Source organism: Geotrypetes seraphini, chromosome 5 (assembly GCF_902459505.1).
Source record: "Geotrypetes seraphini chromosome 5, aGeoSer1.1, whole genome shotgun sequence".
NCBI lineage: Eukaryota > Metazoa > Chordata > Amphibia > Gymnophiona > Dermophiidae > Geotrypetes > Geotrypetes seraphini.
The window spans coordinates 159,299,703-159,317,735 of NC_047088.1; the positions used below are offsets into that span (position 1 = coordinate 159,299,703).

Sequence of the window (18,033 nt, forward strand, 5' to 3'; positions counted from 1 at the left end):
AGGAGAGATTGGGGTAGGGCAGGCAGGAGAGTCTGCAGTAGCCCGACACCTCGGCCTGACATTCCCCCTGAATTAACCCTGACCGGCCCCACCACCTTACCCACAACCAGCCCACCCACCACACGTACCTTTTAAATAGTTGGGAGCAGGAGGGGTGCCTAGTCCCTCCTGCTCCTTAGGGCAAGGTTCCCCTTCGGGAGTAGGAGGGGAGAGCAAATCAGGGCAGTAGAAGGCCGCGAAGCAGCGTGTTTAGAGTGCTGCGGCCGCTGCTGGAGTCTGCACGTTTGTCGGGACCACGGGAAGGGAAGAGGGGCGGTGGCAAGAGACTAAGGGAGCCGGCCAGACCGCGGGAAGGGAAGGTCGGATGGGAGGGTCAGACCGCAGTGGGAGGGTCGGATGGGAGGCTGAACAGGGGTTTGGGTGTGCCGGGGAGGGGGGGCGAAGATGACGCCGACGAAGATGAACTGTCTTACAGGGAGGGGAAAAAACCCTAAGTGCGTATGCGCACTCCTGCGGCCACAGACCTACAGATCATGGAAGCACACAGTTAAGAGTGCGCATGTGCGGCTAGGGTTTTATTATACAGGATGTATGTCTTTCTTTCTCTCTCCCTGGCCCTTTTCTTTCTGTCTCTCTCCCTTGACCACTGTCTTGTCTTTTTTTTTGTTTCTCTCTTTCTTTTCTTGGCTTCTGGCTGTCTGTCTTTATTTCTGTCTGTCTCTCTCCCTTTCTGTCTGTCTCTCTGTCCCCCTGTCTGTATATCATTCTTTCTCTCTTTCTCCTTGGCTGCTGGCCGTCTGTATGTCTTTTTTTCTTTTTCTCTCTCTCCTTGGCCGCTGCCTGTCTCTCTGTCTTTTTCTCTCTCTCTCCTTGGCTGCTGGCTGTCTGTTTTTCTGTCTGTCTGTCTTTCTGGCACCCTGTCTGTCAGTCATTGCTTCATTCTCTCTCTCTCCTTGGCCGCTGTCTGGATGGCTGTCTGTCTTTCTTTCTATCTGTCTCTCTGGCTCCTTGTTTGTTTGACTTTCTGTCTGTCTTTCTCCCTGTCTGTCTCTCTGGCCCTCTGCCTGTCTGTCATTCTTTCTTTCTCTCTGTCTCCTTGGCCGTTGTCATCTGTCTGGTTTTTGGTTTTTTTTCTTCTTTCTCTCTCTGTCCTTGGCTGCTGGCTATCTGTCTGTCTTTCTGGCCCACTGTCTGTCTGTCATTCTTTCTTTCTTTCTCTCTCTCTTTCCTTGGCCGGTGTGGATGGCTGTCTTTCTTTCTGTCTGTCTTTCTGCCTGGTCCCCTGTCTCTCTCCCTGGCCCCCAGTTTTTGTTTGTCTGTCTCTCTGTCTGGCCTCCTGTTTTTCTGTCTCTCTGTCTTTCTGCCTGACCCCTGTCTTTCTTTCTGTCTCTCTCTCTGCCTGGTCTCCTGTTTTTCTTTCTGTCTGTCTCTCTGCCTGGCCTCCTGTCTCTGTCCTTGGCCTCCTGCCTGTATTTCTCTGTCTCTTCTGGCCCCCTTCTGTCTGTTGGCCTCCCAGCACACCCCTCCCTCCAAAGCAGCCCCTTTTCCCTCTCCCCCTCCACTTCCCTGAGCCGTATTTTTTTTTTTTTACCTTGCACACCCTCCTGCAAACCAGCACCGGAACCAACACTCTCCACTAACAGGAGAGAAAATGCCTGCACAGCCGCTGTGAAACTGCCACCACAACCGCCACTCTCCTGCCCCGACAAACCGCCAAACGCGCCTGAAGCTGACTGCGCAGACAGCGCGCCTTCAGCCACCACACCTGCCTCCAGCCCCTGCAAGCGCCGTGCGGTGTAATAGCATACTGCCACAGAAGCACACCTCACGGCGCGAGGAATCACGAAATTTCAAGAGCGCATGCGCGCTCTAGGGTTTTTATTATTATAGATGACTGGGAAAATAGAAACTATGGTCCATCAAACTAAAAACAAGTTAGTCATGCCGATTTACCTTTCCTCCTGACGAACTCGCCGTTGCTCATTCTGTCTGGCAATTTTTTCATCTTCTTTATCTGGCCTGCAGAAAAGCACATTTTATCAGTTATTGCATCAAGAAAAATTATTTTTGCTATTTAAATTTAAGGTCTAGAGGTAATAATTAATCACAGCTACTGGAAATCTAGCTAAAAATAAAGTCTTCAACAGTACATATAAGTATTGCATGAAGATCTACTTACTTTCTGCTCTTCTTTTTATTGCAGCAACAGTAACAGCAGACAAACAAGCCAATAATCAGAATTCCTCCTACCACGGACATTGCAATAATCAAGGCCTCAAAGTTTACTGGAAAAATAAAGAGTATACATTTAAATTATGTATTAAGGAACAGATTATGTCTATACTTACTGCTAATGACTTCTAAAGAAGTGGTTTCCCACTTGGATTACTGTAACCGAGGGGTCTTTTACTAAACAGTTTGCATGCAGCTATTATTAACACCGGATTTTACCATGCTGCAGATTTAACGGGGCAACCAAAGGGTGAATTCTTAGCATCTGCTGGTAAAGGTGTCATGTTAAACTTGCAGATTCCACACAGTACTTTGATTGGAGTTAGCACAGAGGCACTTAGGCCCAGATTCTGTAACTAGAGCCGTTGTTGGTGGTCGATCGCGTGTCAATCATGTGACAGCACTGGATACAGAATCGCACCCCAGGCAAAGGTAGGCACCAGAAATGTAGGCAAGGGTTTTCCAGGCCTATATTTCCAGTACCTACCTTTGATGTGAATCATGCCTCCATGCCTAACGCCACTTCTGGCATTAAGCACACTCACAGAAGCATTAAGCGGCCTAAAGTGCCTACAGAAGCACAATTCCAGTGCCGATTTTTAGGTGCAATGAAACTTAGTTAAAAATGTTGTTTAAAACTGTGATTTTTTTACTGAACTTAGGCACCTAAACAAAATAAATAAATAAATTGGTGCCAGTTAGAGAATTCAGGCCTTAGCACCTATTTAGGAGGCAATGTGGATCTGAACTAACTTAAAAATGCAGATTAGAGTGAAGTATTTGCAGCACGCTAACCACAAATGCTTTTCATGCTAATTCTTCACCCATAACACACCCCAACACAAAAAAAACACCTACCATACAATTTACAGCACAGTAACTGCAAAACTAGCGCAACGCCTCTTAACATGGTTATGCATTAGCATTTACTGTATGGCAAACCCTGTATTAAGTGTTAAACATGGAGTGAAGGAGTGGCCTAGTGGTTAGAGCAGCTGCCTCAGAATCCTGAGGTTGCAAATTTGATACCCAGAGTCACAGGGAGCTGCAGAGGGAAAGTCACTTAACACTTCATTGCCCCAGGTACAAAATATGTAAACCACTTTGATTGTAACCACACAGAAAAAGTGGTATAACAAATCTCATCCCCTTTACCCTAAAAAAGGCCCCTCAGCCTATAGGAGGAGTCCAAGCAAAATCTGTCGGTGCCTGTAGCCCATCCAGAATGCTGCAGAATACCAACAAAAATATGAATGGGATTACCTGAAACTTGAAATCCCAGCACTTGCACTGGGTACTTATGCTTTATCAGGTTTAAGACCCTGGTGCTGGCCTTTAAGATGATGCACCATTCTACCTCAACTACTACATACCACTCTGTTCTCTAGCCAAACCCCACTTAAAGTAGGGCCTATATGAACATCAGCTGGTTCAGTCCTAATAATTACATAAGTGTTGTCAAAAGGCCTGGAAGCAGCTGGACAACACAACTAATTTCCATCAACTGTGCAGAAACTAGTGATTTCCATAGTAATGCCAAGAAACTAAGGGGCTCATAATCAAAAAACAAAAACGTCTACAAAGGGGCCTAAATGGGTACTTGGACGATCAAAAGCCTGATCGTCCAAGTTCCCATAACCAAAGCTGGTTATAGACATATCTAAAACCAGCTTAGGCCTTTCCCTTGCCTCTAAACGCATAGAGTGAAAAGAGGTGTTTTTAGAGGAGAAAGGACGGGAGGTGGACCAACCTAGACATAGTCGTACAGCAGGTATAACCAAAAGTTTAGACAAGTTGCCTAGTCGGCACTTATACATTTTGCCTTAGACCAAGTCAAAACAGGTATAAGTGCAGAAAAAGGGGCCGCTGAGCTGATCGCGGCAGCCACGATCAACTCAGCATGCCCCAGCAACCTGCCTACCCTCCACTGCAACCATCGCGGCAGGAGAAATGGCTCATCTCCCCTGCCGCGATAACGATACCTGGAACACCATCCAGCCCCATCGCTTTGTCTACCTTTATTTTAGCTAGCTTCTCATGAACACAACCCTCTGAAAATCGATCAGAGTCTATTACTCCTCCATCCCTATTCACGTTTGTCTTCTGTGGTCCCACGCCTGGCAAAAATATTTCATCCTGTTACTTACAAATTCAGAGGAAGTCAGAATAATATGCAATAAATAATAATTTGCTTACCCCAGCAAACCCCCCAACGCGCTGCATTCAGTTTACAAACTGCCAATGGCAAGATACTTTTCACTGGATATACAAGGCACTGCTTGGTAGTACTACACCAGAGACACTAGAATAAAAAAGAGGAAAACACAGAAATGTTGCTTACACTTCTCCATCGTTATTCGCGGGGGATACGGGCAGAGTCGGACCGCGAATGGCAAAAAACCGCGAATATCCGGCTCTGACCCACCCCCACCTACCTGCCGCCTTCCCAGCCTTACCTCTCGAGACTATGACGCGAACTCCCTACAGCCATTTCCTCATGGCGATCTGCACGGGGCAGGAGCGTAGGAAGATCGCTCCTGCCCCGAAAGCCCGCTAGACCACCAGGTAAGGCCGGGAAGGCGGCAGGGAGGTAAAAAATATGGGTTTTTTAATTTTCCCCCTCCCCAGAAAAAAATCGTGATCATTTGAAATCACGAGTGCAGAAACCGCGAATGGGGAGGGGGAAGTGTACATGTATATTGGGGATTTAATATTGTGGATTGCACTACTGCATGCCTCATCAAAAAAAAAGTGTCAAAAAAAACAATATAAAGCAGGTGGTTTTAAATTGACCAAAGAAAAGCAATTTTGAGTTGTTAATGTCCTGTTATAAAACAATAAATTAAGTTCTGACATGGACAAGATATGTGGACAAATGCAGGTCAATGTTTTTTTACATATGGACTAGAAAAAAAAACACTGCTGAAAGTCATGGAATTTATTACATTTTATGTTTTTTATACCTCAGTCAGTTTTTTAAAGCACTAACTAAAAAGAAACTTTGTTCATATTATCAGTCGCATCATGTGATCTCACTGCTTTCTTCAATGGAATGAAAGGACAGGCTTCATATACACAAAAACTGTTGCTATCCAAGTAACTATACAGATTTTTGTTCTGTGCTCCTAAAAAAACTGTCCAGCTTATATTTTCCAATATGTTGGTGCCCCACTGGATTTGCAATGCAGCAAAACAAAAATAATTGTAAAACATACATACTCTAGAGCAGTGTTCTTCAACCACCGGTCCGTGGACCGGTGCCAGTCTGCAGAAATTTCCTGTCGGTCTGCAGGGTCGGCACGTGCATCAGGCCTTAGACAATGCTCTTCAGCCGCCGGTCCATAGTATAATCGATGTGGCATTGTCTTCGGGCCGGCTCCCTCTTCCTCAATGCTGCAGTGCACAAAACCGTGGGCACAGGCTCCTATGCGAGTCCTGCACCTGAACTGGGAGCCTTCTCTCCGACGTCGCAGCATCAGAGGGAAGGCTTCCAGATGAGACACGGGACGTACGAGGAGCCGCTGTCCATGGCTTTATGCACTGCAACACTGAGGAAGAGGGAGTCAGCCCAAAGGTAACACCGGAGGGCAGGCCAGAAGGCAAGGCACAGCATGGAGGGAGGGGATAACAACGGTAGGGGGGATGATTTTATTTTTTAATTTAGTGATTGATTTACATCTGCTGTCTGTTCAGGAAGGAATGCATTTGTTTCTTTCTTTTCCTCTGGGGTTGTACTGCCTGCAGTCTTGCATCTTAGGGTATGTTTGTATACATTAGTACTTTTAGTTTTTGGTCAAGTATTTGCACGAGGTTATCTGTGTTCTGGTAGGAATGAATATTGAGAAGCACACTGTATGCTTTGTGTAGTTTAATTTTCTGGTTAACCAATATGGGGTTAATAATCAAAAAAAAAAAAAAAAAAGAAACGTCTAAAAAGTGTCCTAAATGGCTACTTGGACGATCAAAAAGCCTGATCGTCCAAGTACCCATAACCAAAGCTGGTTTTTAGACGTATATAAAACAGCTTAGCCTTTCACCTGCCTCTAGACGCACAGAGAGAAAAGAGGTGTGTTTAGAAGAGGGGAAAGTGCGGGCAGTGGGCGGGAGGAGGGCCGACCTACACCTAGGCGTACAACAGGTATAACCAATCCATTTGACAGGTTGCCTAGTCGGCACTTAGACCTTTTTGACAGACGAAGTCAAACCAGGTCTAAGTGCTGAAAAAAGGGCCGCTGAGCTGATGGCCGCTGGCGCCATCAGTTCAGCAGCCTGGCAACCTACCCACCGCAAGCATCGCGGCAGGAGAGATGCCTCATCTTCCCTACCGTGATGCCATCACTCTTCTACCCGAACTGCCGCGACCCACGGCAGGAGATGCCCTATCTCTCCTGCTGCGGGTCGCGGCAGTTCCGATAGAGTGATGGCATCGCGGTAGGGGAGAATAAGCATCTCTCCTGCCGCGATCCATCACCCCTCCCCCCACACACACACACACACAACATCGGGGTAAGAGGGAGGCCAAGCCCTCTTGCCCCATTGAACCGTGGCACCCCCGACGATATCGGGGCAAGAGGGAGCCCAAGCCCTCTTGCCCCGGCGATCGTGCCCCCCCCACCCCCCCGAATCAATATGGCCAGGAGGGAGCCCAAGCCCTCCTGGCCCCGGCGACCCCCCTTCCGATTGAAAGGGCCAGCCCAAGCTCTCCTGGCCTCGGCGACCACCCCCCCCCCCCCACGACTGGATTGGGCCAGGAGGGAGCCCAAGCCCTCCTGGCCCCAGCGACCCCTACCCCCCACTACATTATGGGCAGGAGGGATCCCAGGCCCTCCTGCCCTCGACGCAACACCCCTCCCACCAACGACCCCCCCAGAACCCCCATTCGCCCCCCCGCCGACCAGTAACCCCCCGGCCGACCCCACGAACCCCCCCACCCCCACCCCCCTTCCCCGTACCTTTTAAAGTTGGCCGGACAGACAGGTGCCAAACCCGCCCGTCCGGCAGGCAGCCGACACCAGAATGGGGCCGGATGGGCCCAGCCGTCCCAAAGCCCCGCCCACAGGTGGGGCCTAAGGCGCCTGGGCCAATCAGAATAGGCCCGGGAGCCTTCTCCCTTCCCTGCTCCCCCTGTCTAGCATCCACTAGCCCAGACAGCCTCGGGGCTTTTGCTCGGCCGGCCCACCTCGCATTATCGAAGTTGGCCGGCCTAGCAAATGCCCCGCGACTGCTTGATGAAACCGCGGCTGCTACCGCTGCTGATCCAGGGGTGAGAAGAAGAGGCGTCCCGGTAGCGGCAGCTTAATCAGAAGGCAGAAAGTCAGCCAGAGATTGGGGCAGGAAATCAGCTGAGGCAGACACTGCACATGTGTGCCACGGAAGCACGGCGCACGGAGATTGAAGTATGCATGCGCACTATGGGTTTTATTATAGTGAATGCTACCTTTAATATTAAAAACATGATTTTCATGCACTAAGAATGTTGAATACAAAGTTCAGAGTCTGGAAAACGGATAAAAACAATTTTTTTCTTCTTACTACCGAATGGATGATGGAAAAAAATTATATATACAAAGGGTTGACAGAATTTCTATCTGAGGAGGGAAAGGAGAGCTGGCCTACATTGTAAGAGCTTATCGCAACATGGGATCTCCTTACCGTGATAAGTTTAGCGGCTGTGACCAGCCATCCCGCATAAATGATCGCCGGCAGGAGGGATGCCCAATCCCTCCTGCCAGAAACCCCCCCCTCACACACACACACGTAGATTATGGTAGGAGGGATGCTCAATCCCTCCTGCCGGAATCCCCCCCATAGATCGTACCGCTACCCCCCGGGTCCCCCATTCCCCCTCCAGACCCCCCCCCTCACCTACACAAGAACCCCTCCTAACCCCCCCCCCCCCTTTTTGGAAGGCAGATGGATGAGTCTGTCCGGCAAGCCCGCCTCCGTCTGAATGAGGTGGGCCTGCCCCTTCCCGGTGCATTGTGGGATGTATCAGGAACAGGACTAAGGCCTGATTGGCCCTGGCACCTAAGGCCCCACCCATAGGAGGAGCCTCAGGCACCTGGGCCAACCGGAATCTTAGGTTGACTCGTGCTTATGCAAAACGCTGCAGAAAGCAGTTACTTACCGTAACAGTTGTTATCCAGGGACAGCAGGTAGATATTCTCAACATGTAGGTGATGCCATCCACAGAGCCCCGTAGCGGACAGCCTCAAAAGCAGACTTGCTTGTAGAACTTCAAAAAGTTCACGAGTGCTGCACCGCGCATGTGTGAGTACCTTCCCGCCGAATCAGGTCACGCATCTCCTCTGAGGTACCTCAGATGAAAGGGAGAAATGTTGGATATGGTGGTGGAGAGGGAACAGAGGGACAGATTGAAGGTGATGCAAGGTAGAGGAATATTGGACATAGTGATGGCATGGTCCTGGAGAGGGGTGATAGGAGAAATGAGGAATGGGCATGGGGCTGGTGGGCAGTGGTGAAAAATGCTGCACATGCTCCAGGGGATGAGAGAGGGAGAAATGTTGGATACGGCGAGGGGAGGGTAGAGATGCTTGGATTTCTCAAGGCAGATGGACAGTGAGAGAGAGAGAGAGAGAGAGAGGGAGACATGTTGCCAATAGGGGTGGAAGAGAGAGGAAGAAAAGTTGGACTTATGGAGGGACAGAGAGAGATGTTAATTGGGGAAGTGAATGAGGTCCAACGAGATGAAGCATGCAGGAGACAGAAAGAAATATTGCATGCACAGTCAAAAGGAAGTGTAACCAGAGACTCATGACATCACCAGACAACTAAGGTAGGCAAGATGATTTTATTTTCAATTAGTGATCGAAATGTGTCAGTTTTGAGAATTTATATCTGCTGTCTGTATTTTGCATTATATTTATCTATTTTTCTATAGTTGTTACTGAAATGTCATTGTATATTTTAAAGTCATCTGCCTTAACCTCTTTGGAAAAAAAATGAATATAAATGATAATTAAGATTTTCTCTGCGTACCATGAGCTTTGTGGTTTGTTTGTTTTTAATTGTGTGGTTAACATTATGTATTAATACGATTATATTGTGTGTAGTTGAAAAATGGATGGAAAAACTTGCATTACAATTAGTATTATTACTATGGGGGTGGGGGTCTGGGGCAGAGCCTGGGTGGTCTGGGGTGGAGCTTGAATGGGGTACTCAGTTGATATTTGTTAGACTTAGGGAGTTACTTGGCTTGAAGAAGTTGAGAAACACTGTTTTAGATTGTCCAAGTGCCGGCTTAGGTAGGTTTGACATATTTAAGTTTTGATTACGAGCCCCCCTTAATATGTGCTTATATATTTATGCTATGGAAACTTCATTCTTTTTCTTGGATGCCGTTTGGCGATAGCCCTCATATCACTTTAATCTCAGACCACGACATTAAGCTCACCCACTATATTTTCTTTTGACTACCATCACATCCCAGAAACTTTTTTTTTTTTTTTTAAGACATGTGCTTTCCTGGTTTACTTGTTATCTGAAGAATAGCTATATGTTTTTCCAATTCTTCTTTCAGATCCCTTCATATATATTACGATACATTGAAATTATTAACCAGCCTTCTGTCATGCTTAATTTCCATCTAATCTACTCTAATACTTGGATTTGTATACCGAGACTTCAATCTAAGAGAGCTCAACTCTGTTTCCAATAGTTAGATTAAGCTGAAAGAAATATGGTGAATGGATCTCAAAAAGGATTAATTAGCAAAGTGTTTAGTAAACAGAATAGTTTTCAAAGCCTTACGAAAAGAAGAAAGGGAACCAGAACTTCTCAGGAAAAGTGGAAGATCATTCCAAAGTTGTGTGAACTTGAAGGACAGAGAGAGGCCAAACTCTTGGTTCTTAAGTTGTTGATCGCCTCTTGCAAATGAGAATCTATAAAGATTCCAAAATAAAGGAACTAAGGGAGTAAAAATACCAAGAAGAATTTTAAAAACAACACAGGCACACTTGAACTGGACTCTAAAAATACACTGGGAGCCAGTGAAGATTGAAGAGCAGTGGCCTCACATGATCAAACTTACACTTCCCAAAAATCAACTAGGCAGCAGTATTCTGGACCAATTGTAATCTGGAGAGACAGGTTTTTGTGATTCTGAAGTAAAGGGCATAATTGAGATGAGATAGAATAATCGATTGAACCAAAATGGAAAAGTGGTGTTGATGAAAAAGCTGTCTAACTTTTCTCAGCATGCGTAGATTGAAAAAACATTTCTTAAATCACAGAGCTGATCTGGTCCTTAAAAGAAAGCGAAGAGTCAAAAAGAACTCCCAGGATCTTAGCAGAAAACTCGATTTGCAGGAGAGAACCAGATATCAATGCTATAAAAGGAAGGTCTTCTAAAATGTCCCATTTCCTTTTATAGATAGGTCCTCAATTACAGACTTGGATCTTTCATGGAAAGACTGGTCAACCATAGACTTTTATGTCTTTTTTAACATTTTGTATTAATAAAGTAACTGTTGGGTTGATTCACAACATAAGAACATAAGAATAGCCTTACTGGGTCAGACCAATGGTCCAACAAGCCCAGTAGCCCGTTCTCACGGTGGCCAATCCAGGTCACTAGCACCTGGCCAAAATCCAAGGTGTAGCAATATTCCATGCTACCGATACAAGGCAAGCAGTGGCTTCCCCATGTCTTTCTCAATAACAAACTACATGGACTTTTCCTCCAGGAACTTGTCCAAACCTTTCTTAAAACCAGCTATGCTATCTGCTCTTACCATATCCTCTGGCAACGCGTTCCAGCGCTTAACTATTCTCTGAATGAAAAATTTTCTCCAATTGGTTTTATAAGTATTTCCGTGTAACTTCATCGAGTATCCCTTAGTCTTTGTAATTTTTGACGGAGTGAAAAATCGATCCACTTGTACCCGTTCTACTTCACTCAGGATTTTGTACGCTTCAATCATATCTCCCCTCAGCCGTCTCTTTTCCAAGCTGAAGAGCCCTAACTGTTTTAAGTCTTTCCACATAGGAGAGGAGTTCCATCCCCTTTACCATCTTGGTCGCTCTTCTTTGAACCTTTTCTAGCGCCACTATATCTTTCTTGAGATAAGGAGACCAGAATTGAACACAATACTCCACATGAGGTTGCACCATGGAGCGATATAGGGGCATTACAACAGTCTTGTTAACATCCCTTTTTTAATAATTCCTAGCATCCTATTTGCTTTTTTGGCCACCGCCAAACATTGAGTGGAAGATTTCATTGTATTGTCTACGATGACACCCAGATCCTTTTCTTGGGCACTAATCCCCAAGGTGGACCCTAGCATCCATTAACTGTGATTCAGGTTATTCTTCCCAATGTGCATCACGGCTTCGTAAAAAGAGCCCTAAGACTTTGTATATATTCATTGTATGTTCTATTGTACTTCCAGTAAAAATTTCATCAACTTCTGAGACAGTCAAGACCACTTGACCATAACATAATCATATTTGATATCATCTCTGGAGAAAATACACACAAGAAATCTAATACAATAGCATTTAACTTTTTAAAAAAAGAGAATATGATAATTTAATGTTTATTGTTTCTAGATATACCACTTAATCCAACACATGGGCCAAAGTGGTATATAGATATAAAATATATTAACATTTTTGAAAGGAACTCCATATAAAGATAGGAAAGAAAACTCACATACTAAAAAGAGCAACTGAAATTAAAAAATAAATAAATAAAATCATCAGTTATAACGAGACTATAATAATAGTTATCATGGTTTAAGTCCTAGACTCCCAAGGTCACACAGCAGACTCGTGTTAAGGTAGATGATGGTAGAAAATCAAGTAGGTTTAAGATTGAATACTTTTTCAAAGAAGAAGGATTTCAGCATTGCCTTAAACTTTATAGAAAGCTGGGTTCCAGGCGAACTTATGGAAGGAAATTGTTCCAAGATTTTGGTGCAAGAAAGAAGAAAGCAGACTTTCTGGTCACCTCAAAAACCTTGAAGAGAATGGTAAAGAAACTTAGAGGAGCAGCTGCAAAGGTTAAAAATTTACTTCATGTGTGAAAGTTAATTCAAAAATATCATCCTGGAAGCCCAGACCAGACCAAATATATTCCATGAATTAAAAAAGGAGGAAGGAAGACCAAACAGCAGCTAATGTGGTTAACAAGTGAGGTAAAGAAAGCTATTATAGTTAAAACCCCACTCGCACCCTCCGCTCAAAGTCAGAGATACGCCTATGCACCCCCCCCCCCGGAAGATCCCTGCTCACAGAAACTGCCCACAAACGATCCTACAGCCACTTCATTCCACACCTCTGGAACCAACTCCCCCCCCAACTTAGACAACAGAACTCATTATTAACATTCCGTAAATCGGTAAAGACCCTCCTCTTCAACTAAAGATCTCCTCTGTCTTCTCCCCCCCTTACGCCCCACCCCTCCACTCTCCTATCACCTTCCCAAATTCCAGTATAACCCTCTCTTACTCTCTCCACTAACAAATTGTACCTAAACGCATATAACTTTCCTTAAACTAAACTACTGTATTTCCCCCTTCTCTCTTTCTGCTATACTCTCCCTGTATTAAATTCTCTCAAAATCTATAAATCCAATCACTAAACCTGTTGTATTACTTATATGTCTAGTTACTCTCCACTGTGTATGTTCATTTGTAGACCGTTCTGAGCTACTGGGAGGACGGGATAAAAATCCAAATAAATAAATAAATAAAAGAAAACCATTCAGTAGCAGAAGGATCCGACTGAAAACAGGAGGAAACAGCATAAGGAATGGCAAGTTAAATGCAAGGCGCTGATAAGGAAGGTAAAGAGATCTTGAAAAGAAGATTGCATCTAAGGTAAAACACATAGGGCAACTTTTATCAAGCCGCGCTAGCGGTTTAACACGCGTAATAGCACGCTTTAAACTGCCAGCCGCGCTAGCCGCTACCGCCTCCTCTTGAGCGCGGGGGTTAGCTCATGATGAAACGTTGCGCATGTTAACCCCGCTAGCGCGGCTTGATAAAAAGAGCCCATAGTAAAAACTTTTTTAGGTATACTTGAAGCAAGAAGGTGGGACAAGAATCAATTGGACCTAGATGACCGAGGGGTAATAACAGATGCTCAGAAAAGAAAGGCCATAGTGCAGAAATTAAATTAATTCTTTACTTCAGTCTTCACCAAGAAAGATGTGGGGTGATACCGGTGCCAGAAATCGTATTTGAAGTAGAAGTCAGAGACACTGAAACAAATCTCTGTAATACTGGAAGATATAATAGGGCAATTTGACAAATAGAAGAGTAGCAGATCGCCTGGACCAGATGTACTGACCGAACTGAAAAATGATTGCAAAACTATTGTTAGTAATTTGCAATTTTAAAATCATTAAAATCTAGCATGGAACCCGAAGACTGGAGGGTGGTCAACGTAATAAGAATTTTTAAAAAGGGTTCTAGAGGTGGTCTGGGAAATTGTAGACTGGTGAGTCTGATGTCAGTACTGGGCAAAATGGTAGAGACAATTATAAAGACCAAAATTACAGAGCATATACATAAGCATGGTTAATGAGACAAAGTCAACAAGGATTTAGTCAAGAATAATTTTGCCTCATCAATCTATTACATTTTTTTTGAAGGGGTGAATAAATATGTGGATAAAGATCTTGTGTATCTGGATTTTCAAAAAGCATTTGACAAAAGTACCTCTTGAAAAACTTGAGGAGATAAGAAAGTCAACAGATAGGAAGTAATGTCCTATTATGGATTATGTATGAACTGGTTAAAAGATAAAAAACAGAGAGTATGGGGCTCATAATCAAAACAAAAAAACATCTAAAAAGTGGCCTAAATGGGTACTTGGACGATCAAAAAGCCTGATCGTCCAAGTTGCAAATACAGAACCTTTCTGGATAGAACTTTCAAGTTCCCAGCTGGCAGACAGCAAACCTAGTTAGGCAACTTCACTGACAAAGCCAGGCAGACCTATGGCGCCTTTCAGAAAGAAATCAAGACCGCTCTATTCAATAGATTTATTTCCCAGCCAGACAACGCCCCCCATCCTAAAACTTTTCTCTTTATGCTGATACTACGCTTCTTGACAAATGTATTCTGCTCTTCTCTTGACTATTCGGTGTCTTCCTTACCAACTGTATTCTGTAATTCGCTGACCATCCAGCCTCTTTGATGTAAAATGTTTAAGATTATACTATAACCTATTTGTAATCTGTAAACACTGATTACTCAGTGACTTCCTACCTGTTCTCACCTTGTAATTCGCTGACTGTACAGCTCTCTTTCACTGTAAACCACCTAGAAGTTGCAAGATTATGGCGGTATAGAAAAAATAAAGTTATTATTATTATAAGTACCCATAACCAAAGCTGGTTTTAGATGTATCTAAAACCAGCTTAGGCCTTTCCTCTGCCTCTAAATGCATAGAGCGAAAAGAGGCATTTTTAGAGGAGGGGAAAGAGCGGGAGGTGGGCCTAGACATAGGCATACAGCAGGTATAACCAAAAGTTTAGGCAGGTTGCCTAGTCGGCACTTATATGTTTTGATTTAGACCAAGTCAAAACAGGTATAAGTGCCGAAAAAGGGGCCGCTGAGCTGATCGCAGCAGCTCAGCGACCCCAGCAACCTGCCTACAGGCCAACTTTTTTTCAGGTACGGGGGTTAAGGGGGCGATCATGGGAGGGGGGAGCGCGAGGGTAGGAGGGCCTGGGATCCCTCCTGCCCATATCTTAGTGGGGGTGGGAGATAGGGGGTTTCGGTGGGGTAGGAGGGCTTGGGCTCCCTCGTGCCCGGATCGAGTCAGGGGGGGTCGCTAGGGCAGGAGGGCTTGGGCTCCCTCCTGCCCGGATTGAGTTGGGGGGTTACTGGGGCTGGAGGGCTCCTTCCTGCCCGATCCAATTAGGGGGGAGGGGTGGATCGTGGCACGAGAGTTGGCTCATCTCTCCTGCCGCGATAGCATTCCCAAGTGCCGCATTTGGCGGCACTTGGGGGTATCGCTATCGCGACAGGGGAGATGAGCCATCTCTCCTGCCACGATAATTGCTGGGGGGGGGGGGTGGATTCTGTAACCGGTGTTGTTTTTGACAGACACCGGTTACAGAATCCAACTTTTAGGTGAAGGACTGGCCCCTCCTTGGCCTAAAAGCCCTTGTTTTGGGCATTTGGGACTTCAGATTTTTTAGGTTGATTATATGGTGTAAGTTTAGGCGTAGTGGTGGACTGGGTGTTTAAATAGTCTCCTTGATTATGCCCCTCCACGGTTAAATGGTCAATATTCTCAATGGAGGAAGGTAAATAGTGGGGTTCCCCTGAGGTCTGTGCTGGAACAGCTGATTTTTAACAATGACCTAGAGATGGGAATAACTAGCGAGATAATTAAATTTGCTGATAACACAAAGTTGTTAAATCGAAAGTAGATTGTGAAAAATTGCAAAAGGACCTTGTGAGACTGGGAGATTGGGCAACAAAATGGCAGATGATGTTTAATGTGAGAAATGCAAAGTGATGCATGTTTAAAAGAGGAATCTGAAATTAGCTAGGTGATGCGGGGTTCCACATTAGAAATTAGGTGTCCCTCTTTCCTTAAAGAACCCCTCAGAAAAAGGATCTAGGCATCATTGTTGGAGGATACAATGAAACCCTCTGTTCAGTGTGCGGTATTGACGGCAAAGAAAGCAAATAGAATGTTAAGAATTATTAGGAAAGGAATGGAAATCAAAGATGAAAATGTTATAATGCCTTTGTATCGCTCCAATTGCAACTGCACCTTGAATACCGGGTGCATGCAATTCTGGTCGCCACATCTCAAAAAAACAAACAAATAAAAAAAGATATAAAGGAATTAGAAAAGGTAAAGAGAAGGGCAACAAAAATAATAAAAAGGATGGGACAACTTCCCTTTAAGGAAAGGCCTTTTTATATGGGACATACCCTTACATTTGGCAGTGAGTGTCCCCCGGGTTGGGGGATGGCGACAACCAAAATATACAGAAACAGACTCACCCTGCAAGAATGGGCCCCTGGGGCCACTGGCAACTACAACACCCAATGTCAGGGGCTATAGAGGGCAGAACCTCTCTGTGCTCAACCAGGAAAAGGTCCTTTGATCAATCCCTGAGAGCCTTGACCACAGACTTTATCAGGGAACACAGACTAGACTGTGGCCCAGGTAGATGTGTCCAATTTCTCAACCTGCTATACTAGTCCAAATTGCACCATCTGCTGGAGGCAGAGAAATACTGAATTATCCCAGGCTGCACCACTTCTTATGACAGGAGTATCATTGGAATAGTCAAACTTTCTGTCTCCATCATCTGCTTTGCGGGAGGGGGGGGCGGAGGGAGAGAAACACTGGTGTGAACTGGTCTAGAAGTATATCAAGTTTTAATATACACTTCTCCCTCCATATTCGCGGGGGGTTGGGGGCAGAGCTGGCCCGCGAATAAGGAAAATTCACAAATAACTTTTTGGCCAACTCTGACCCACCCCCGACCTTTCCCTGGTGGTCTAGCAATGACACGGGGCAGGAGCGATCCATGCAGAGCCATGCTGTGAGTTCCTGTGGTCTCATGAGACTACAACTGGAGTGCCCGTTATAGTCTCGTGAGACCACGGGAACTCACAGCATGGGTGCACAGCACGGCTCTGCATGGGGCAGGAGTGTAGGAAGATCGCTCCTGCCCTGTGTCACCTTTAGACCACCAGGTAAGGTCTGTGCATGAAGTTGCCACCGGAACTGTGTCCACAGCGAGCTGTGCTCTTGCTCGCCTCCGATCGCCGCCTCCTCCTCTGATCGCCTCCTCCACCTCGCCCTGATCAAAGTTCTGGTCGATGCGGGCTGCCAAAAAAATTGCAAATATTTGAAACCACGATTGCCAAAACCACGAATAAGGAGGGAGAAGTGTAGGTGAAGAACCTTTTTTCATTGGTCAAGTCTGTCCTAAAAAATTACACAGCAGATGAAACTGTTTGCCTTCTGGGTAGAAGACTTGAAAACCCACATTCCAAAATAATGCATACACACTACTCATTTCAAAAACGCTAGGGCAATTGTCCTCTAGGCAAGGAAATTAGAATTGCATAACCAGAAAATATGCTGTTCAAATAATGGCAGTATACTGTTTCAATAAATTTATCCAAATGAAAAAGATTATGTATGACTTTCTCCATTATCCAACTGTTTTAAAACAAACAAAATGTCCACATGCCAAGATAATGGACCATTACAAAACTGCAACCACTTCCCCCACTGATCAGTATCAAGAAGTTCTAATGATTTAACATACAAACTTTTTATAGCTACAAGGAATATATATATAAATGTATAAAAAAACAACAACACAAGAGTAATATTGTGTAGAACCAGTTTAGTATCACATGACTAGCATGTTTCTAAGTTAAATGAATGTCAGTGCTCATTTGCTCTTCAGACAAAAATTAGCAAAATCTTACTTACTGTAACATTGCTCAGGCACTGTTCACAGCTGGTATTAGTAAACTTAGAACAACCTATAGAAATAAGAGAAAGAATGTCAAACTTGGATTTGTCCCCAAGAAAAGTACCTATACCATATATGTCCACAACAAATTTACTTTCCCAACTGATAATCCTATTTTATTTTATTTGTATGACACTAATTTCATCTTTGTTCCTATGCTACCAATTCTAAGCCACACTGATCGTAAGTTATGATCACCTTTTCACCATTTAAATTATAACTCCATGAAAATGCAGCATTCAACTCGAGCAGGCTTTTAGGTGAACTCTAACCACCTAGTAGATTTATTACTTTCTGAGTTCAAGGAA

At 44.9% G+C, this 18,033-nt stretch overlaps 1 protein-coding gene across 1 annotated transcript in view; it reads right to left on the reverse strand.

Annotated features, from left to right (window-relative positions):
* The window catches only part of PTTG1IP (PTTG1 interacting protein), a 54,655-nt gene that overhangs the window by 24,455 nt on the left and 12,167 nt on the right, over nucleotides 1-18,033 (reverse strand). The window contains exons 2-5 of the mRNA XM_033945891.1: nucleotides 17,683-17,735; nucleotides 4,429-4,534; nucleotides 2,180-2,285; nucleotides 1,954-2,019 (exon numbers count right to left, since the gene is read on the reverse strand). Coding sequence (XP_033801782.1) covers nucleotides 1,954-2,019; nucleotides 2,180-2,285; nucleotides 4,429-4,534; nucleotides 17,683-17,735 — 331 coding nt within the window. The remainder of the gene's footprint in view (nucleotides 1-1,953; nucleotides 2,020-2,179; nucleotides 2,286-4,428; nucleotides 4,535-17,682; nucleotides 17,736-18,033) is intronic.